The sequence below is a fragment of the Lissotriton vulgaris genome, chromosome 3_1 (genome assembly GCF_964263255.1).
Source record: "Lissotriton vulgaris chromosome 3_1, aLisVul1.2, whole genome shotgun sequence".
Taxonomy (NCBI): domain Eukaryota; kingdom Metazoa; phylum Chordata; class Amphibia; order Caudata; family Salamandridae; genus Lissotriton; species Lissotriton vulgaris.
In genome coordinates this window covers 67,659,546-67,683,018 of record NC_141689.1, presented here as the reverse complement: position 1 = coordinate 67,683,018, position 23,473 = coordinate 67,659,546, and the positions used below count along the sequence as shown (strand labels likewise).

At 46.4% G+C, this 23,473-nt stretch overlaps 1 protein-coding gene across 1 annotated transcript in view; it reads left to right on the top strand.

Moving 5' to 3' along the window:
• SMYD5 (SMYD family member 5) overlaps positions 1-23,473 on the top strand; it is a 135,768-nt gene that overhangs the window by 22,101 nt on the left and 90,194 nt on the right. The window contains exons 3-5 of the mRNA XM_086960101.1: positions 4,477-4,616; positions 7,199-7,320; positions 9,082-9,151. Coding sequence (XP_086816227.1) covers positions 4,477-4,616; positions 7,199-7,320; positions 9,082-9,151 — 332 coding nt within the window. The remainder of the gene's footprint in view (positions 1-4,476; positions 4,617-7,198; positions 7,321-9,081; positions 9,152-23,473) is intronic.

The window sequence follows — 23,473 nt, the reverse complement described above, 5'->3', positions numbered from 1 at the left end:
GCGATACCAAAGGGGATGATAGACGGAGCGCTTGAGCAAATCAAACACTCACGCTCAGTCAACTGATCTGGGTTTAATCCATCACCATTCTTTAGCTCACTCCACCACCCCAGTTCAAACATGGCCATATGCAAATCATTCTGACCCTGTGCCTCATGGGAACAGTCCAACCCGAACTGCCAAGCCATGTCTTCCCTGGACTGTAAACAAGCATCCCGGGACAGGTTTTGGATTCATAATCCTCATCAGCCAGGCTATCTTGAATCCGGTGGACCCACGTCTGGGCATACCCTGCCAACTTAGGGCAAACAAAGCGATACCAAAGGGTGTCAAGCTATCCTGGCTGAAGACGGCTGAACCGGAACCAGTCCTAGGATGCTTGATTCCGGTCCAGGGAAGACGTGGCTTGGCAGTTCAGTATGGACTGTTCCTATGAGGCACAGGGTCAAGACTGATTTGCATATGGCCATGTCTGAACTGGGGTGGCGTGGTGAGCAAAATAACGATGGATTAAACCCAGATCTGTGACTGGGGGTGAATGTTTTGCCAATGTGCAACATTCTGTCCATCACCTTGTGTGTTTTGCAAAACTGTCCTAAGGCACTCTTTTCTTTTGCTCAAAGAACTTTCAGACCCCTGTAAAACGTCTGCAGCACCCTCGCTTTCCCAGACTCAGTGTGAGGAACTTGCCCTTTTTTCAACAAAAAGGTGGCAGATATTCATCTTCATTTGTCTAAGCATCTTAAGGGTGGAGTGCAATCTACGGACTGCGTTGTGTCCAGCAGTACGTCGAACCACACCCAAAATGAGTATAATAGCATGCACATGTCGGGTTTAACCTACCAATCTGAAGCTGTGGCCCCCTCTTGATACCTCTACCTTTTCGGCTATCTTACAGTTTATTAAATCGGGCTCTCTGCTGGACCCCCCTTACACGTTCCAAACTTGACTTTTTGGATCATGAATTGCTACAGGAGGTAGTGAATCCTCTTAACTCCTCTCTACATAAGGGTTCTGTTCCGATCTTAAAAAATCCTGATCTGACCAGTTAGTGGAACTTTCGTCAATTTCCCTGCTGCTCAGATTCTCCATAATTTTGGAGAAACGTGAATGTACTGCTTAGAACTTGCGTGGAGGCCCGCAATAGTATTTTTACATGCTTCGCAGTCGGGCTTCAGGATTGAACACAGCTCTGAATCCTCCCTCCTTGGAGTCACTGATCATCTTAGACGACTCCTGGACGAGGGTAGAATAGCGGAGCTTATTTTATTAGATCTTAGCGCAGCCTTTGATACTGTGTCCCACCCATCCTGATAGAAAGGTTGGCAATACTGGGTATTGAAGGACCAGCACAAGCCTGTTAAACATCATTCCAACAGGATCTGACATTTCAAGTATTTTCGGCCTGTGCTTGGTCAGAGACACAGGCTTTAACTTCTGGAGTCCCTCAGGTCTCTTTGTTAAGTCCACTGTTGTTCAGTATTTATGTCTCCCCACAGGTAGATGTATTAGAGAGTTGCACTTGACCGTATTCTCCTATGATGAGGACACACAAGTAATCATCTCCTTGTCATCTGCACAGGGTCCTGGACAGTCTGATCTTAAACTTGGCTTGAGTTGGTATCACTTCCTGGATGAACAACAACTGTTCCAAGCTAAATAGTGATAAGACGGGGGTCATAATCCTGGGCAGGAATCTACTCTGGGGCCCACAACATTGGCATAGGGACTCTTCTTGACCTGTCCCCTAAGGTTAATAGTCTGGCTTTTGTATTTGATGAGAATCTTTCCATGAAGCCTCAAGCGATCAAGGTTACCACCACTTGTTTCGCTGTGGTCAAGTGGTTCAAAAAGATCATCTGAATGATTTCCGAATCAGCCCACAGGACTGTAGTCTAAGCCTTAATTTTGTCTAGATTGGACTATTGTAACATCATGTACTTCGGAATCGATCAAGCTTCCATCTGACGCTTAAGATAGGCTCCCGAAGCACTCCTTGGTCTCTCACCTTCTCCATGAGCTACATTGGCTTACTGTTTCAAAGTGTATTCAATTCAAAGTTCTGTGCTACATCTTCAAAACCAGAACCGGAGCAAGCCCATGCTACATACATGATCTGGTGGTGCGTTGTCAGCCCACATGTACGCTTCAATCTTGGAACCTGGTCGTGTGCACTGTGCCGAGGTTTCGTTTGGCTCGCATGGGAGGGGGGTCCTTCTCTATTTTGGGCCAGAAACTGTGGAAATCCCTCCCATAGTCCCAGAGAAATTGCATTTCCTTACTTGCATTCCGTAAAGGCCTGGCTGTTCTAAGGTGTTAATCTGTCCTCTTCTCCTTTGCTCAGCGCATGGAAAACCTTTTTGGGTAGCTGTGCGCTTTATAAAATTATTTATTAATAATAAATAATAAAACACCTTTTGAAGAACGCAATATAACACAGAATGTTCGAGCAATTCAGAGTCCAGAATTGTGCTTGCTGCTGGAGGAATGCGCGGTTATGATCTAGTAACAAAATCAGGTTTTATTTAATCACTTCAGATATTGTAAAACTCGAAAATAAAGAGATGCAGCTACTCTGTGTGTGTGTGTGTATGGGAGCGAGTACAAGAATGGGTGTTCACTTACACATGTTTTTGAGTGATTTGCCTTTCCACAGAGATTCGATTTTTTGATATTGACAGATTTATGTCAATTGTAGATTGCCTAGAATCATTGTATTGTTTGTGGTATATATTCAAGCGGACGAGATGATTTTGTTTTACGTTAGCCTTACACTGAGGCAATATTAACATTTGTATTTTTCTGATCAACTTATAATAAATGTCGACTATCGTATGATGTTAAATGATTGTTCAATTCCTTTTCTTTGTAGAGCACGGCTGTATATCCCTCAAATGAAGCACCATATATGTCCAGAATGCATTGGGGTTTAATAATCATGGACGTATAGACCTACAAATCTAGTGTGAATTAACACTATGGTCAAATCAATTGTGTATGTATGACCAAAAAGAGGACTTTTAATGGTTTATAATCAATTGATCGAAGAATAGTATGAAATAAACTAAAGACTGATTAAATGAGACACGACTGTTTATTTGGTTTAACCCCTTAAGTGCTGCTGACGGCCAATGGTCGTCAGCAGCGCTACCTCCCCAGTGCTGCGCACGACCATTGAACGTCCATTCAGCACTAGTTCTAATGGACAGCGCAGCACTGGGGAGAAATGTTTACACGCAGCTAAGGTGTTAACCCCTTCGATGCTGGTGACGGAACCATTCCGTCATCAGTCACGGTTGAGCTGTGCTGATGACGGAATGGTTCCGTCACGACCACACCCAGTCATAAAATTGCAGCACAGCAGGAAAATTCCTGTAGCAGCGATGTGGTTAAAGTACCTATTTCAGGCAACATTAGCTTGTGCTCCTAGCAACTGTACTTGGAAAGCTATACAGCGATTATTTCTGTATTGTTCCAGTCTGTTGAAGGGCACACCCAGGGAGCACAGCCAAATTTATAATGAACTGTTTATAATTGATATTTAGGTGTGCAGGCTTTTGTTTCAAATAGATTTTTAATATGCGAAGTTTAATTATAAAAGAACAAAAATATTCTTTCATCTTTGAAAGAATAAATAAGCATTATTCATTTGGTTAGTAGCAGCAGTTACTGTTTACAGTATGTAAAAACTTTAAATTGTGGTATTAACTATTGTACTGAATCAAAGTTGTAAAAAAATGGCAGTGTGACTCAACAAACGTTTTAAATGCTCAGAACAGGAAAGATGGGCCTTTTGATCTTGCTGTGTCTGTTTTGTGTACTAAGACAGCCAATTGGTCATGTGATTTGTTCTTAGAAGTTTCTTCTGAAATGTGCAGGCTCTCAGTTAGTTTTTTACATGTATGTATGTGGTGTTTGAGTAGCACAGACCTGTCCGAGTGGCAGCACAGCTCAGTACATACTCAAGACTGGCCTCAAAGTGAAGCAGCGATAAGAAAGGTAGCTGGGTTGTGAAATGTTTGATCATTTTGATGTGGTGTTAATTAATTAATTGGGGTAGTCATGCTGGATATGGGGGTGTAGTTCCAGACCCAGGGTGCATAGATGGAAAGGCTTGCTGTCTCTCTTTTTTATATAGATATTAGATGGTATCCTGTCTTCAGGGGTCCTGAGAACCCCCAGAGACAGTGAGCTTGTCTGCAAGCTAAAATCCTGTGCCTCCAACGGGATAACATTGTAAGTCTGGTTAATATTTTCAGTGAAATGAGAATATGTCCTAATTTTCCATTTATACCATTGCGATCTGGATTTCTCATTTGTACATAATATTGAGTGTTTATAGCCATGACGCTGCATCTTGATAACTAAGACAGTTGGCCTAAATCAAGTACCAGCTTGGTGGTGTGGGGTGGGCACGTTATTGTGTTTTTTTGTGTCTGCTCTGTCTCAGCATGTGCTTACCTTATTAATTTGCAGCCTGTGATCACTGCTTGCGAGCACTGGAGACCGCAGAAGAGAATGCACGGCGGTTGTCCGGAAATGCTTTTCTTGTCCTACCTCACCCGGAGCAGTGCCACATCAGGAGAGACTTGCACCAAGTGTGTCCTAACTGTCAGGTGAGTGATGTCCTGAGTTAATTGTTTTTGGTGGATCTAAGCTTCTTAAAGCAAGGGTTGAGGCTGGTGTCAGTGCAATTTTGGTACCTGTAGGAAGAGCAGCCTTAAGTTGCATATTCGTTTCCTGCCTTGCAGTGCTTGAGTGATATTCTTTTTGTGTAGATTCTCTGCAAGAATCACTTCTAAGTCCAGTTAGCCATTATTTTAGATTTGAAGGGGACGGAGGTAGTATGTAAGCATCGGAAGAGAGAAGTGAGAATAAGGTTGACTGAATTGTGGGTTTCTGCCAGTCATTAAGAGCATACAGTGCATGAATATAAAGGCTTTGTTTTCACTGTTATTAATTAGATGATATGATCAATGCATTCTACTGATAAAACAATTAGTTGTATGTTGCAACATAGGCATAAATAAACACCAGAGCTGAGACTGGCTGATAGTGGGAGCTCAGCAGTGGGCACAACGTGGTTTGGAATAACTCTGCTGCTTTAATCCCAACAGCTGGGTTACTGTAGAGTGCTCGGATCGTTCTGCTTCCTAATAACTCATGAGTGTTCGATGTGTTTAGAATTTTGATTACATATTTTTACTAGTTTGGGTGGAAGTGCTCCATTTTCTTAGTTTTGTGTGTTCACTGAAGATTTTCCCATGAACCTATGGGGGACTCCTAGAAGTTGAGGGAGGAAAAAAAGAACATGATGAGGAGTAGAAAGAGTAGTGATGTGACAATGTAAGAATGGAGGGTGTCAGTGAGAGGTAGACTGCATTGAAGAAAGAGGAGGCTTACTGCTCTGTCTTTTATGGATGCAAAAACAAGAGTTGATGGACAGAATGCAGAACAATGTCCTACATTCACCCCAGTACAGAGATCTGGGCCTAAATCCATCGTTTTTTTGCACTCCACACCACCCCAGTTCAGACATGGCCATATGCAAATCAGCCTTGACCCTGTGCCTCATGGGAACAGTCCAGCCCGAACTGCCAAGCCATGCCTTCCCTGGACCGGAAACACGCTTCCGAGGACCGGTTTCTGGCATTCCAGCCGTCTTCAGCCCGGCTTGCTTGAATCCAGTGGTGTGGAGAGCATGGGACTCACGTCTGAGCATACCCATCCCACTCGGGGTGACAAATGCAAAAACAACAGTTGATGGACAGAATGCAGAACAATGTCCTACATTCACCCCAGTACAGAGATATGGGCCTAAATCCATTGTTTTTTGCACTCCACACACCCCAGTTCAGACATGGCCATATGCAAATCGGCCTTGACCCTGTGCCTCTTGGGAACAGTCCAGCCCGAACTGCCAAGCCATGTCATTCCTGGACCGAAATCAAGCATCTTTTATGGAGGCCTTCCACAGAGTCAAATCACCAGGCAAGTTTAAAACTCTACCTGGTGCATACATTTTACTTCAAAATGGCACCTGCGATGGGATCAGCAGCTGAAGCACTGGTGCCTGTAAAACACTCAGGTCATCAGGGCTTTTTCTGTCAGACTTCCTACTTTTAAACAAACCTTGCAGAGGAGACTGATGCTTCATTAACCAGGCGGTTAAACAGCCAAATGACCTGGGGGCATCCTTGAGACACGTTTCCAACAACCTGACTTTCAGGAAAGCAGTTAAATCATTCCTGTTTAAGTAAGAGCAACTACTCAATTTCTATGTGAATCTACCAGCAGTTTTACTATGTTTACATCTGCGGCTAAATCTGTTTTAACTCCACACCAAGAGGGCACTCGGATGGTGTATGTTGTGCTTTATTTGTAAATAAGCCTTATCAAGTTAAATATTGTGTTCTTGAGATGTCCTGATAGTTTGTGTTTTATTGGCGTAGGTTTTTTGCTTCCTGATGAATGATAGCATTTCAGATACTTTTGGGTGTGTCTACTTTGTGGATTAATGCTTACAGTATGCTTGGAGCGACTGCTGAAAAGGGTCCTCCCTGGAGACTTATCATTAAATCATTTTCTATTCACCCATCGCTCAGATGCACTGCCTCATTATGTCTGCCATTAAATCTGTTTATAAGTTTCTCTGAAAGTGTTGCACAGGCACCTTTTTGGTGGGTATGTAAAGAACTAGATTAATTTTGAATTTGCATGGGGAGCTGTTGCGATGCATTCCTCCGTTGTGTCCTGAAGCGGAAAACGTCAAACTAACATGTAGAGTTCATATGTTGTTTATTGAAGTTGTCAAGTTCATCAAAAGATTTTTTGTTCGTTCGTAAGCGGTCAGTTGCTTGTAAGCACGAAGAAGCGATTCCAAATGTACATTAAGTCTTAATGCCGTTAAGAGTTTTGAACGCATTTGCTGTTGCCCTGTGGCACTCCTGCAACTAGTGAATGCACTACTATGTCAAACGTGGATGCACAGCCTTTTCCTTGAATCCTGTCCTTCACAGACACTGTATAAAGAGATATAACTTTTCTATAAGACTCCACATACCCAGCACTACACACGGGTGACCTACATGCTGCTGTGCTCCTGCCGCTGACATTTGGGTAGTGGAGTATTCTAGCTTCTCCTGAATACAGTTATTTGGGGCTGACCACAAACGTTACACACTTTTATCTTATTCAGGTGGTATACTGCAGTGCCTCCTGCCAGACATCTGCCTATGACCAGTATCACAAAGCACTCTGCCTTGGAGCTTCCCGTGAGGACCCAAAACACCCTCTTAACAAACTTCAGGAGGCCTGGAGGTAGGTTAATTTCACTTGTTCCCACCAATGGTCCTTGCATGGCTGTGACAGCAGCAGAGACACCAAGGGTACTAACAAAATAGAACCATTTTCTGCTTCCTAGGAAAATAATTTTTCTACTCTTTTGCATTTTTGTGAAAATCAATTGCTCTCCTTTTTCTTCCCAGCGGCATTATAGTTAGTTGTATTTCAGACACCTGATTTTACTCTGTCCCTTTCCACCAGCCCTTGATTTTACCCTTTCGAGCAGCCCTTGATTTTTCCACGTCCTTGTTCCTCCTACACACCAGGTACCAGCGCCTGTATCTTCATCTTTCAGACCTGCTCAGAGATGAGGAAGTCCCATGTCTTCACTGCTGCTACCCTTTCAGAATTAAGGCTCTTTACATTCCAGAGCTTTCCTCGCCAGCATCTAGGATCCTCGTTACCATCTCCTGCCTGCGTGAAGAAGGGCATCAAAAATCTCCTTTTGTGCCAATGTTCGGTGAAAAGTGTTTACCAATACATCACAACCCACTTACCTCGTTAAATGAACGTTTAGTAACACAGTTGATTCATGGCCATTCATTTTATTTCTTTGCTTTTCATAGTTGACCATTTAGAAACTACGCATAACCGCGCTTTGTCATTGAACCTAAAAGCGAGGTGGTGCTATGGTATATTGATGATGAGAAAATCCATTTACTTTCTTCCCTAGCCCCTGCCACCTGACCAGCCCTAGTGTCCTGTCACTGGAGAGACCCTGAGAGCAGCCTGCTAGTATATTGTTTACAAAGTCCATCCTCTGCTTTAAGAAATCCGCTATTTCTCTCGAGAGTCTACAGCTTGCCTCATTATTATTTGTCCATTACATTGCACAAGTCAGTAGCGATTCCTGACCTTTATTCTGAAGCGGTGACATACTAACAGATTTCCTCTCTTTCTATTCTTGGTGGATGCCACTAAAGGTGGGGGGGGTGTAAGGACCAGATATTTATCTGAACCCATCTAACAGTTGAGGTCCACATGGATATGATTTTTTATTACTAAAGCAATCTCCCTTGCTTCTGCCTGAGCAGCACGGGCCTGGCCAGGCATTGTGGCCTTTCTCTGTAGTCTCCCCAGCTTTAGTGGACCTTTTTGCAGATGATCTACAATTCGATCTTTTAATCCCAGTCTTCAGATAAACAGCCTTCATTGTGATTATAAAGGAAGACTTGTAAAGGCAAGCTATTATTTGTATTCCGCCTCTATGAACAAAAGCACTGTTTGTTATCAGAGGAATTGATGGCCCCCATCGCATTGGTGGGTATATAAGGTGCAAGTTGCGTTGCTAGCGTTGAGGCACGGTGGGGAGGCTGGAACGATTATTCTGATGTTGATATTGATGTAAACATAAGCCTACCTGTGGACAATGACTAGCACTGTATCCTGTACGTTGCCCATACAGATGAGGGGCCTTGTAGGGGGGGACGTTGTTTGGGTTGATAACCAATAAAATATATATTTTTTTAAATCAGAGGAATTTATAATTTGGTGTTCAGTTGCCGCCTGGCAGTCTTTAATGCGGGATATCTTAATTGGGGTTTTAATTACATTTTTAAAAAATCATATATTGTAGCCATACTAGGTTTGTTCTCCAGCAACTCTTTACTGCTAAAAGAAAATGGAGGGCTGTTATTCTACTGTATTGCTGCTCAGAAAATAAAAGTGGGTAACTGTTTTGCTTTCCCAGTTGTGCAGCTATGTTTTCTTTTTTTTCTTTTATTTATTCCCTGACAGAAATATTCACTTCCCTCCCGAAACGGCAAGCATCATGCTGATGGCGCGAATGGTTGCCACTGTGAAGCAGGTAGGCGGACGCGTTTCTAGGGGAGGTGGTGAATGCGGGTGTCCGGCTCTGAGCATGCAAGGTGATTTCAGTACTTCTCAGGCATATTATGCAAATATAGAGCTCCTGAAAGTCGCCAGTGCAGCACTCTATAAATAGGAAGTTTCTTTTGAAATTACGCATTCTACTCAAGGGCAGCAGAACACTTCTCAGGGCACTAAATGAGAGGCATTTAGAAGACAATAGTACAAACCGAGCTGATGAGGCATAAGAATTTGGGGTCCAGTTTGTTGTCTCTACTTAGACTGCACGACTAATGCAAGAAATGCTGGAAAAGTGCACCTGTCGTTAAAAATGCACAACATCCCCCAGGCCATCCTACCATACCAGATAGCCTCTGCTGCACACAGGTGAGCTACCCGGAGGTAGCTGGAGATCTACAGTAGCTCACGAGCTACTGGTTGGAGACCCACTCTATTCATTTCCACCAACCTTTTTCCAGCATATTTTCAACTTGATATGCCTGGAATTTCCACGGACTCCTGTTCTGCTCCAGAGACTATCCTGCAGGTTGATGGGGTATCTGTTATCAGAAAGAGAGTTGTTGCATGCCTAAAAATGAAATCCTAGGATTATTTAGGACAAAACCACTGTTAACTTACCAACAGGTACTTCTTTCAGTAGGCTGTATCCAATCTATAGGATGGAAAAGGAGCTTGTCCGATCACTGCACAAGGTGTCTGTTTGGGATGGGGCGTTGCCTGTTTTTCACAGATATCAGTCCTCAGATCTTCTATTAACTTTGCACTTCTTCATCCTTCACCTTGGTGCTAATTTAAAAAATATGGGCAGGGCCGGGTGAGGGGTCAAACATAATGGTTCATGCCATGTCTCTATCAAGGGACCATTTTCTAAGATTTCTTAGTTTTTTTTATCAGCATCCTGAAGCGCATTGCTGCTACAGCAAAAAGGAAGCGTTCAAAAATATCTGGGTCTTTTCCATTTTGTAAAACCTAAGATAGGTTGTGGTGGAGAGGATACACAGTGGGACAGTACAAGATGTTGCAGCAAATGCAGCTACGCTTACAGCTTACAGCATTGATAGACAAAGTACGGCCCGGGGGCCGCATGTGGCCCTCCAGACCATTATATGTAGCCCCAGGGCCACTGCAGCACTGGGATGCTGGGATGACTCAGCAAGAAACCTTAAAAAAATGTTAAATAAACCAGCAAGTTTTTATTTAAAGGTTAATTGATGTTAAAGAAACGAGGTAACCAGGGACTGCTTAACTTTAGGAACACCTTTAAGGCATCTTGCAGCAAAAGTGTAAAAATCTGATAACGCCTCTTCGAAATTGAATTTCATTAGCATGCAGAACTGTTTCACTTTAGTACATCAGATTACATCAGTGCATCGAGATTTTTTTTGTAAAGTGATACTTTTCAAACATGAATTTAGGAACATGAATTACCCCCCTCGCCCAACAACCATGCCAATATTGAAATAAGAGGCAATACAGTTATGTTCACACTTTGGTGAAAGGGGCAGACAGGGATGTAGAGGGAGAGTGTCAGCCCCTGTGGTTGTTTTTTTAAAATTTAGTACAGTAGATTTATAGGAGGTGCATGAGTGAGGCAGTCTGCTAGATATCGGATGGCGGAGGAGTGGCCATAATTTATAAAGATCCGATAAAGGCCACGACCTTAGATAAATTTAGTTCTGACAATCTTGAAATACTTGTCTTCAGACTCGACTTCCACCCCCAACTGAGCTGGAAGGGAGCCCTTGTCTATCGTCCTCCAGGACCGATTGGGAATTCCATTTCAAGCCTGTTGGACACATTAGCACCAATCAATCAATCAATCATCGCATTTATATAGCGCACTACTTACCCAGTGGGTCTCAAGGCGCTGACACCACATGTCGTATCCACAGGTAAATTTATTCTGTTAGGAGATTTTAACATCCACATTGATAACCCAGAGGATTCAGATGCGGCAGTCTTCCACAGAGAAATGTCCGCCCTTAATCTTATAACCAGGATAACGTTCCCACCCATAGAGCCGGACACATACTAGACCAGGTCTTATCTAATTCTTCACACCCATCTGTCGGCCTTCTTGGAATCTGCCAAATGTTTGGACGATTCCCAATCAGGCTTTCGGCCAAATTACAGTACTGAGCTGGCTCTGGTGAAGGTAACTGATGATATAAGAATTCTGGCGGATGCAGGTCAGGCAGTAATCTTGGTGCTGCTTGACTTGTCCGCGGCGTTCGACACCATATCATACCAGATCCTAGTTGACAGGCTTCGCCTATCAGGGATTAAGAATTCTGCTTTAAACTGGATAATGGATTTCTTAACTGATAGGACCCAAATTGTAAACCTGGGCCCTTTCCAATCCAAGATCAGCCATGTCACAAAAGGAGTGCCACAAGGTTCATGTCTCAGTCTGTCTCTGTTTAATGTGTATGTTGCCCCACTGGCTGCGCTGCTTAGGAAAATTGTTTTTTTCCCAATTTCCTATGCAGATGATACACAGTTGATCTTCACCTATAATAAATACACGCTTGACGTTCAGAAAATGTTCTCAGAGGGCATGAACATAATAACTGCCTGGATAAAGAGACATTTTTTGCAGTTTAACACCGCGAAAACGTAGATTCTGTTATTTAAAGATGCCATATCAAGATGGTCTCCCAGGTGGTGGCCTGCAGAATTGGGCGATGCCCCCACCCTCAAAACCGTGGTCAAAAATCTAGGGGTGCTGGTTAACAGAGACCTCAACTTAGAAGGCCATATCGCTGCAGTTAAAAAATCATGCTTTTATGCGTTGTCTTCTTCGGAAAATATTCCATTTTCTTCCCATGAACACTCGCAAGACACTAATCCATGCTCTGATTCTCAGCCATTTGGATTATAGTAATGCCTTGTTGATATCGGCCAAGGAGTCTGATCTCCAAAGTTTACAGGTGGTGCAGAATACTGCGGCACGCCTGGTAACCAATGCTCCTTATCGCACCCCCTCTCTCCCTATATTGCGGAACCTACACTGGCTGCCCATTCGCAAGAGGATTCACTTTAAAGTATGTTGTTTGGTGTTTAAAGGCCTTAATGGTATGGGCCCCACATACCTGTCAGAAAAGTTAGTCAAATATACCCCCTTGCGTCCACTCCGATTTGAAGGTAAATGCCCGCTTACCATTCCTCGCATTAAGCAGACTAGACTCTGAGGCAAATCCTTCTCTTCTTTGGCTCCCAAGTTGTGGAACCAATTACCCACAGATCTACGACCGGAAGAAAACTATCTAGCATTTAGAAAAAAACTCAAAACCCAGCTTTTTTAAATCCTTTCTCCCCAACATGCTTTCTGCGATGTCCTCAGCGCGGAGATACCCCTTCTGGGGTGAGTCAGGCGCTTTATAAGTGTCATAAATAAAATCTGTATGTGGATCTGGAGGCGAAGTTGAAGACCTTATGGGAGTTAGAAGGGTAGTAGAAAGGCGGCAGCAGTACTACTCTAGCATCCAGTTCACGCCTGCTGGGCATGAAAGGGTAAGCAGGTGGTAGCTCTGTATGAATCAGTCTAGGGGATGATGAATGTTGGGAGAGGGTCGTGGTACAATGGAGGCTGGATGGTGATTTTTTATTTTTTTTTGGTTAAAATAGGTGAGTGTGAAAGAGATGGCTTTGTCTTTGAGGCATTAGCCAGCCCCTGGTCATTCACTTCCGAATGGTTCAAAACGAAGTGACACTGGCTAATGAAAACAAACTATTTGGTTTATGAGAAAGAAGTGAGAGGATGAGCTTAACAGGGAGGTAGTGTCACGGAGAGGCGTAATGTATAGAGAAAGCAGAAAGGGTGTCGGGTGGGATGTTTTAAAATTATAGTATTTCCCATCCCAAAAAAAGCTCTCTTGAACAATCATCCATTGCAAGTAAACCATTGTAAATTGCATGACAAATGTGAGTTTTGAGCCATAGAAACATTTAGACTTGCTTGGTCTCCTGAGTGTTTTGCAGTCTGTTTGTCAGCGGAACAGAAATCACAGTAAATGCACATGGTACAATATTGCACCTGGTGACCTAAAAAATGAATCGTGACAAGACCAGTCATACGATTATGCCCTGACATCCTTTGTATGATGAGTGGCTTCTTCTTCCAGTACTGTGACAAGAATACCACTGCATCCTTGCAAAGTAAAGCACCGTCTTACATAGCACAGCCCATTTCGATGGTTAGCAGAGGTTATTGAATAATTTATTTATTTATAAATAAATAAATAGTAATAATAATAGTATATTTATTTAAGAGTATATTTATTTAAAAAAATACTGTTAGGACTTGCACATTCCAGAGGGACTGCTAAAGTTAAAGTGTATGACCACTTATGGTTGAGGAATAAGAAGAGGAGGAAAACTTAGTCAAAGGGGTGTGCTTTGTTGAATGCAGAAATATGTTATTAGACTTCTTATTTATTTTGTGTTTTATAGAGCGCGGACTTTACCCGTTAGGGTATCAGAGCGCTTACAGAGTCACAGAGTTGTACAAAAAAGCATGAAATAATAGTGTATCAACAATAGCAAGGGGGCGGGGTGCCAGGTACAAGAGGGATAAAGGGATAACATAGACATTTTACAGTCCATTTATTCAAGACAAGGTCCCAGGTTACATGGTGAGTAGGTCATCTGAAGGATGTAGGAGTAGGCCACGTTTAAGCGTGGAATTTACCTATAAGGAAGGATTTGGCCTCCTTTTTGAAGCGTGCAAGAGAGGGGATTCTTCTGATCAGGGGTGGGTGAGAGTTCCATATTTTTGGAGCGGCCCGAGTGAAAGCCCAATTGTATGGGGTTTTTTTCCGTTTTTTTTTCGAAAGCGTGCCGGCTGGAGTAGGAGGTCTCTGGGGACCGTGAATTTGTTTCCTCCGGATACCACAAGTTTCTGTGCGAGATATGCAGGGGAGTTTGAGTGTAAAGCCTTATGTGTGATGCATGCCAGCTTAAGCTGTATTCTGGCCTCGAGAGGAAGCCAGTTCAGCGCATTCAGGTGTGGAGAAATGTGGTCGAATTTTTTTGTGCCTGTGAGTAGTCTAGCGGCCGCGTTGAGGCAGGCTATTAGGAGTGCCAGCAAGATCTTGGGTAAACCCGAGAGAGTTGAACAGCCAAATTCCAGCCTAGAGATGACTAGTGGTTGGACTGCCATTTTTAGGTCGGAAGCGTCAAGGAAGGGTTTAAGTTTCCCTAGGTAGCTCAGGTGGAATCTGGCTGATATGGCTATCGAGTTGATGTGGTTCCGCATGTTCAACTTGCAGGCCAGGGTTATTCCTATGATTTGGCCGACTCCACGATGGTCGGAAGGCAGTTTAAGGCTGTGATGACCTTAATCCATTTCTAAATCTCAGGGTCAGTTTTGGGAGGGGAAATTAGCAGAAATTCTGTTTTCTTTGCATTGAGCTTGAATTGATTGGAGGCGAACCATTGGACGGTTAGCTTCAGGGTCTCGTTCAGGTAGAGAATCTCCTTGAGGGATGAGATTTTGATGTAGACCTGGGTGTTGTCAGCGTACATATGGTAGGAGATATTTGCAGTACGTAGGACTTTGGAAAGCGGTTCTAAGTAAAGGTTGAAGAGGGTGGGAGACAGCGTTGATCCTTGAGGGACTCCAATCGCGACCGGAGTGGGAGCGGACAGGTTGCCGTTAATTAGGAATCTTTGAGACCGGTTTTGGCGGAAGGATCTGAACCATTCTAGGACTGAGCCATCCAATCCCATCCTTAGTTTGAGACGCTCAAGTAACTTTCCATGGTTGACCGTATCGAAGGCCGAGGATAGATCTAGGAGGATTAGGAGACAAGTTTTACCTTGGTCAAGGGCTTGGAGGGCATCATCAACAATGTGGAGCATGGTGGTTTCAGTGCTGTGTCCTGGTCTGAATCCGGATTGAAAGTCCTTGAGAAGGTGGAAGTTGTTGATGTGTTGACTTAGCTGCAGTTGCACACACTTCTCCAACACTTTAGCTAAGAGAGGGTTGTTGGAAATGGGTCTGAAGTTGTCGGGGGAGCCTGGATCCATCGACGGCTTTTTCAATATGGGGACGACTTTCAGAGTCCGGAATCGATCCCTGCCGGAGAGAGGTGTTAATTATTGTAGTCCAGCTGGGAATAATGGATTGGGCAGCGGCAGCTAGGCAGTTAGAGGGGAGCGGGTCGTTGAAGTGGTTGTTCGGGTTTAAGGTAGAGCGGATGTTGGAGATGGAGTCTTCATCGTAGAGTGTAAAGTCGCTCCAGTGTGCTTGATTCTCAGGTGAAGCCTTTTTGGGTGGTGTGGAAGGAGGAGGCAATTCAAAGCGGGGTGGAGAGTATGGGGCGGAACTGAGTTCGTTATCTAAGGCTTTGATTTTGTCCGTAAAAAATTAGGAGAATTCCTCTGAAGATATTAGAGCCTTGGGGTTTTCTTTCGATGTTTTGTCCAATTTGTTGGATTGATGTTTGACCAGTTCGAAGAGTTTGCTGGGTCTGTTTTGGGTGTTCCCCAGTTCATATCTGAAGAATTCTTTTTTTGAGTTGAGGATGATCCTATTGTATGTATTTCTGGCCTGGCAGAGAGGTTTTAGATGAGCAGCAGAGGGGTGCTGTCTCCAGATTCTTTCAGATTGTTGAGGGATCCCGTGAACCAGGGATTTCTATCTTTGACTTGGGTTCTTTTTAGTTTTGGTGGTGCTAGGTCATCCAGAATGTTCGATATATTCGCAGAGTAGTGGTTGTTAAGGTCGTTGACTGTTGTGAGATGCGAGGGGGGTGGGAGGTCAGATTTGCACCGGGCCTCCAGTTCTTTGTGGTCCATGTTGTTGGTGTCTCTGACCCAGCGTTTAGGAATCACCGGCTGCGGTGCCCTTGTCTTATGGGTGCCGGGTAGGAGGAAGTGACCAGGCAGGTCGCTCCCTCTGCCACCGTGCTGCTGCTGCTCAGTGTTGTCTGCTGCCTCCCAGCAGACTGGTCTGTTGCGTGTTTGACTACGTGTTGACTGCTTCCCTGTCCCTGTCACTGTGTGTTCCGTTTTTTTTGCCTCCTGTTTCACTGTTCTACTGTGCCCTTGTTTTATTTTGTTCCCGCTGTCCCTGTCTCTCTGCCCCCATGCCCCCTGTTGCCTTCTGTGCCACTTTTTCCCGCCGCTCGCGGCCCGCCCCCTCGCTACTCATTTCCCACCCCGCCTCCCAGCTGCTCCTCCCTCCCTCTCCCCCTCATATGGAGGCCGCGGACCCGGCAGCAAGAAAGCCTTGTGGTTCACCAACGACCTCAAAGACTCCAAGAAATCCTGCCGTACCCTCGAGTAAGCCTGGCGCCACAACCAGTCAACAGAAAACATGACAGCCCTCAAGAACGCCATCCGCAAACACCACCAGCTCATCCGCACCACCAAAAGGACAGCATTCAGAGAACGACTAGACAACAACACCCACAACAGCAACGAACTCTTCAGCATCGTTAAAGAGCTTTCCAACCCCAGCGCCAGCAACAAAGACATCACGCCCTCGCAAGAACTCTACGATGCACTCGCCTCGTTCTTCCACCACAAGATCGCCGACATACACAACAGCTTCGGTGCCCAGACCACGCACCCAACCAACGCCCCCACCACCACTTTCTGCACCTGGACCTCAGTCAGCACTGAAGACACCACCAGCGTGATGAACACCATCCACTCCGGCCGACCCCTGTCCTCATCACATCTTTAACAAAGCCGACTCATCATCGCACCCCAACTCTGGAACATCATTAACAACTCCTTCGCATCTGCCACCTTTCCGTAGAACTGGAAGCATGCGGAGATCAGCGCTCTCCTGAAGAAACCCAGCGAGCCCCACGGACATCAAGAACCTCCGCCCCATCTCGCTCCTCCCCTTCCAAGCTAAAGTCCTCGAGAAGACCGTCAACAAACAGCTAACCGCCTTCCTCGAGACAAACTGCTCCCTGGACCCATCGCAGTCCGGATTCCGAGCAAGCCACAGCACCGAGACCGCCCTCATCGCAGCCACTGACGTCATCAGGACCCTGCTCGACAACGGGGAAACTGCTGCCCTCATCCTCCTCGACCTATCGGCCGCATTCGACACAGTCTGCCACCGCACCCTAACAAACCGCCTCCACCACGCCGGGATCCAAGGAAAGGCTCTGGCATGGATCACCTCCTTCCTCTCCAACAGAACTCAGTCTGCCTCCCTCCCTTCCGCACAGCGGCCACCAAGATCTGTGGCGTACCCCAAGGCTCCTCACTCAGACCCACCCTCTTCAACGTCTACATGAGCCCCCTCGCAGCCATTGCATGCCAACACAACCTAAACATCATCTCCTACGCTGACGACACCCAGCTGATCCTCTCCCTCACAAACGACCCCGCCACCGACAGAGCCAACCTCCAGGAAGGAATGTAAGACGTAATGGATGAAGCTCAGCCGTCTGACGGAAGTCCTCATCCTCGGACCATCCCCCTCCGCCTGGGACGACTCCTGGTGGCCCCCTGCACTGGGCACGGCCCCCAAGCCCACGGACCACGCACGCAACCTGGGTTTCATCCTGGACTCCTCCCGCACGATGACCAAGCAAGTCAACGCCGTCTCGTCATCATGTTTCAACACCCTGCGCATGCGCCGAAAGATCTTCCGGTGGATCCCCACCGAAACCAAAAAGACGGTCACCCAGGCCCTCGTCACCAGCCGACTGGACTACGGGAACTCCCTCTATGCTGGAACCACACCCAAACTACAGAAAAGACTCCAGCGCATACAGAACGCCTCTGCACAACTCATCCTGGACATCCCCCGACACAGCCACATCTCTGCCCACCTGAGAGACCTGCACTGGCTCCCCGTCAGCAAAAGGATCACGTTCGGGCTCCTCATCCACGCTTACAAGGCGCTCCACGACATGGGCCCCAAATACCTCAACAACCGCCTCATGTTCTACACACCCACCCGACAGCTACGATCCACCAGCCTCGCCACCGTCCCATGGATTCGCCGAACCTCCACCAGAGGAAGATCTTTCTCCTACCTGGCGCCAAGACATGGAACTCCCTCCCCACCCACCTACGACTGACCCAGGACCATCTCTCCTTCAGGAAGCAACTCAAGACCTGGCTCTTTGAGCAGTAGCAGCTCCCCCTTCCCTGCCCCCACCCCCTACCCTCCCTCCCAGCGCCTTGAGACCCATGCGGCTGAGTAGCGCGCTCTATAAATGTGTTTGATTGAAGGCAATGTTGTGATGGTCAGACCAATCACAGGGATCTATGGAGATGAGCTTCACTGTTGATTCCCTGATTCCTTGGAGATAATCCAGTCAAGGGTGGCCCCTTTCGAGTGAGTTGGAAGTAAGCAAGATTGGGTCAGGGCTTGATCGGCCAGGAGGCCTTTAATGGCGTTGACATGAGGATCCTTGGGATCGTTCCAGTGCAGGTTGAAATCACCACGGAAAATGTCTTTAGCGTTGGGGGAACTCTTTGCGGTGAGAATTTCCATGAGGTGGTCTGTAAAGGAGTCCTTCATGTCTGGGGGGTAGTAAAAGATGTGCAGGTTGCATAGTAGTGTGGAGTTACTGCAAATGGAGAGTCAGAGGTATTCGCAGGAGTCGGTGGTATCCGCCAGAAGTTCAGCGACAATAAGGTTAGAGCTGTAGATGCTGGCGATGCCGCCTCCTTTCTTCCTTTGTTGCCTGTCTAGCCTTGCAATGTTATAGTTGGGAGGGACTAAGAGGTCTAGGCATGGGGATGAGGAGTCATTTAGCCAGGATTCTGTTAGAATTGGTAAGTCAAGATTTTTGTTCAGGATAAGACCAGCAATATCGGTGGCGTGCTTTACTGCCGATCGGCAGTTAATTAAGAGACCAGTCAGAGGTGGGTCGGAGGGGTTTTCGGAAGTCGGGACGGACAGGTGTACAGGCCCTAGATTGCTTTCGATCACCCTTCTGTTACGTAGGGTAGCTGATCTGCAGGGGTTGATAGCAGCCGTACAGATGTGATGTTTGGCACTCACGTCTGATGGGCAGGGGGTAACTGGGGCTGCATTGTAGTCCTGTAGGATGTCAAGGATTTCCTTTTCAGTAAGGTCTAGTGGATTTGGTATGGCGAGAGTAGTGTTGTAGGAGAGGACGAGAGCTAGCATATCCTCCTCTGAAAGGTGACAAGGATGCTTACGAGGGCAAAGGTGCCTCAAGGATAGAGGAAGTGGGTGGTTTGGGAGCTCTGTGATAAGAGGGGGGAGGGGTTGAGCCGGGGCTTGAGGCTAGCGAGGGAGAGTTCGGCACGGTGAAGGAGGTTTGTTAGATCCAGAATGGAGAAATGGATACTCTGAATTATTTTGGCAGCTCTGGAGTGCAGAGGACAGGGGGGGGCGAGGTTTGGTGGCAGTTCTATCGTCCTGCCTACTGGATAGGAATGCAGGGCTAGCTCGACCTGTGTTGTAGGAATTTGAGGGCGTCTCAGTCTCCAGGTCCGAGAGGGGAGGGGACCAGAGGTTCAGGGCCGGTTCTGTTGGCAAGGCCAGGAGACATGCTTGGAGGGTTAGGATGGACTGTGTTAGGATCAATAGGAGGGGTTGTTTGTGGCCTAGCAAGGTTAGCTTGGCCTGTATCATAGGTCATTCGGGGTGTACCAGTGTTCGAGTCGGAGTGGTGAGCTAGTGGGGGGAGATCCAGGGTCTCGGGCCGATAGCGTTAGTCAGGCCGGTAGACAAGCTAGAGGGGTTAGGATGAACTGTGTTGGAACCCTCTGGGACGGCATGGAGGGATGAAGGGGAGAAGACCAAAGGTCTTGGGGTGGTTGTATTGGCAGAGCCGGGAGATGACCTAGAGGGATTGTGAGGAGCTGAGTTGGAAACCCTTAGAGAGGAGGTTTGTGGTAGGTTAGTCTCAGAGGGGAGGCTGGTCGGAGGATCGCCGTCGGGTGGGTGTTGGTCACCCTGCTAGTGTCGTGCACATGGTTCCTGAGGAGGGTGAAGAGGTCCGCAAATTTATTGAGGTTTCGGGTTGAGGCTTAGATCAGTACGATGCCGCTTTTGTAGAGGGTGATGGTGAGGTCAGCTCGCAGTGTTTTGGAGGGCGATATTGTGAGCTTAGTTCCATCAGGGATGTTCCTGGTAGTGCGTACATTGAGGAGGTGGGCAAAGGTATTGCGCCAAGAGAGGGTTCTATTGGAGTAGAAAACGAGGTCATTGACGACTATGCCATTGTCCGCACTGAGACGCAGGTCAGAGATCAGAGTCTCTGGGTGATTTTTCAGGGTGGAGTGCTTGAAGTTTTTTGTAGCGGTTTTGTTCAGGCCCATACAGGCCACATTTATTTATCTTTTAAACACAGCGGTAAGCCTACAACCTCTTGCAGAGGCCGGCCGCGTTAGCAAGAGTTCGTATGCTTGCGTATCAACAGGAGCCGGCACAAAGTCTTAACACAGCGCCGTGCCTACAACTCTTTCAGGAGAGCCGGCCGCGAGGCTTATGGAGGAGTAGACAAAAGCTTATCTCACGCGGGCATACGCCCACTATGCATGGGAGGAAGGTAACAGGCAACTAGCCCAACTGTAATAAACAGCCCAACAGGGCACATTAGTCTCAGAGCGAGACGAAGGCCAGAGTGGCAAGTAGGAAGGAAGAAAAGAGATGGAGCAGGGGAATCTGTGGTCAGAGAGTAGAGAGAGGGGAAGGGATAGTGGCAGTGGGGGGCGTGTCCGGAGGCAAGGCGGGGGGGGGGGTCACGCTGCAGCGCGGGGCACCGTAGTGGGCCTAACACTCAAGGACACAGCCTGGCAGGATCCCTGGGGGCAATGGCGTCCTCAAAGAGGCGTAGCGTGCGGAGTCTAGGGGGCATGTGTCGTGCGTGTTGTACCAAACAGAGGTATCGCACTAGGGGTTTCCAAACTGCTGTAAAGCGTGTGTCTCTCAGCTGTAGCCTAGCCGTGAGCAGTTCCAGCGCGAGTGCCTGCCAAAGGCGTACAAACCAGGATGCTATGGGCTGCGCTTCAGTGCGTTTCCAATACAGGGCTATGAGTTGCTTAGCCGCACCTAGCATGTGGAGTGCGAGCACCCAGTCGCTGCGGGTAAGTGCCTTAAGTGTGCTAGGGTAAATGCCGAGTAGTATTGTGGACACCTTCAGGCATGGGGAACCCCAGCACCCCTCTGATATGGCTAAGTACCTCCTTCCAAAAGATCGTCAAAGTTGGACACGCCCACCATATATGCACAAAGTCACCAGTCGCAGAGCTACATCTCCAGCACATCGGCGAGGTATTAGGGAACATTTTGCTAAGGCGCAGCGGGGTGTAGTACCATTGGGTGAGCAATTTATAGGTATTTTCTTGCTGCGGGACGCTGCGGTAGATTTTGGGTATATCGCGCCACAGTCTGCTCCACTGGGAGGGTTCTATATCCGCTCCTGCCGCCAGCTGCCATTGCTTCTGGTACGGGTGCGCGGGGATTGACTTAGGGCTGTGGTTCCCAAACTGTGCGCCGCGGCGCCCTGGTGCGCCGTTAGTAGCAGCCAGGGGCGCCGCGCACGATATGTGAAAGACCGGAATCAATCAGGTGTCAAAAACATAATGAATCGCCTCGCTGCTGTTTTGGAAGTCGACACTTCTCCTCGTCTGATAAGAAAGAGGATTAGAATGTGAATCCAGATCTCACTGTGCTGTACTTAGCCGCCTGGCCTGGCTCTCCTGTTATATTCCAAACCTCTCTAGAGTTCTATCGGAGTCGAACATGTCAATGCTTGATACAGCTGTTGGATTGTCGGCTTCTCGGGAGGAAGCTTATAGACGGGAAGGAGGGATGCGAGTGCAGGTAGGGTCTGTTGTGATGTACTACCCGGGGAAGTGGGTATGGTAGTGTAAAGGGTGGAGAGGCTATAAAAGGGGATGGGCTGGAAATCAGAAAAGCTCCCAGACCCTTTGAAGGATTGTAACTAGGACACTAAAATGTATGCATTTTTATGTCGTGTAAATCACGCAAAATTAAAGAAATTATGCAAGCATGGTAGTTTACATGATTTTGTTAAAAAAATCGATACTTCCTCATGGGGTATTTCTATAATACCATCCATAAGGGAATTGAAGTCGTGGCCCACTGTCACCGGATGCAGAATCTGGCAACTTTCTATAATCCAGTGAGAGGAAGGATTCGGTTTACCTGGATTGCTTTGGGGTTTCAAAATTTGAAGAATGTATAATAGCATTTTTAGAAAGTTTCATTGAAGACATTGAAACAATTCAAGATTGCATGAGGAAATTGAACACCACTCAATACATTGCTGAGCGTGGTTGGAATCATTTTGGATAAACATTAAGGATATGTTGAGCTTCGGCACTCAACAGCCGTGCCCCATGGCAAACAGACAGGATGATATTTATTTATGTTGAATCGCACCTGGAAGCGGACAAGTGCAGCCTTCGGAGCACGCAAATTAGTTAAAAAGAATAAAACTGAGCTTAAAAAAAAAAAAAGGAGTAACAACAAGAAGACCCTCATCTTCATAATTTATAGGTGGAGTTGCGGGCAAAGTTTGTTGCAAACTGTGCATTGATAGTCACTTAAGCAAGTAACAACGGTCAAATCTTTTAAATACAACTTTACAGGGTGTGCACAAAAATGGCTAAGGTAATATTGATATGAAAGCAATCTACAGAATGCACATGCTGGTGCTTTCTAGACACCAGGCCCATTGGGCCCGACTGTGGTGGTTCGGAAGCATCAGTAGGAAGGTTGTACAAATGGGATCACCAGCAAGCAGTGCACTCTGGGAACAGCTACACACGTGTTCTGCACATCAGGCTTGAAAGTGCCCTCATGCTATTTCTACCAACCACAGCAACACTGTTTCTTCCGTCCATGTTTCTTTCCCCCATTTTGAAAAACAGTGCCCCTGTGTTGCTTCTGCCCCTTGTCCCCATATTGCTTCTACCCCCTGCCCCCACAATGCTTTAATCACTTTTTTTTTCTTGTTAGTTACCGATCCAACTAGGATCAGCAACTCAAATTAAACAAACAAAACTGCTGTCATTTTTTAGGCACTTGCATGCGTGATGCGCCTACAAATGACAAAGCCTTGTTTATTTTTTTACATTCTCTAGCCAAGTGCCAAAGCATTAGGAATGCTGTTCCCCTTGGATGAAACCATTGGCAAAGACAATAGGCCCCAGAGATATATCGTCTTTGCCAGTGCTTGTTTAAATTCAGGAATCCTGCTAGGAATTTTAATGCCTTTGTTACACCCTTGATATTGCAGTCTACCTTTAGCACTTAAAGCCCAGAGTAAAAAGTACAATCAGCAACTTCAAGTGACACTGCATTTATGTTCTTCCT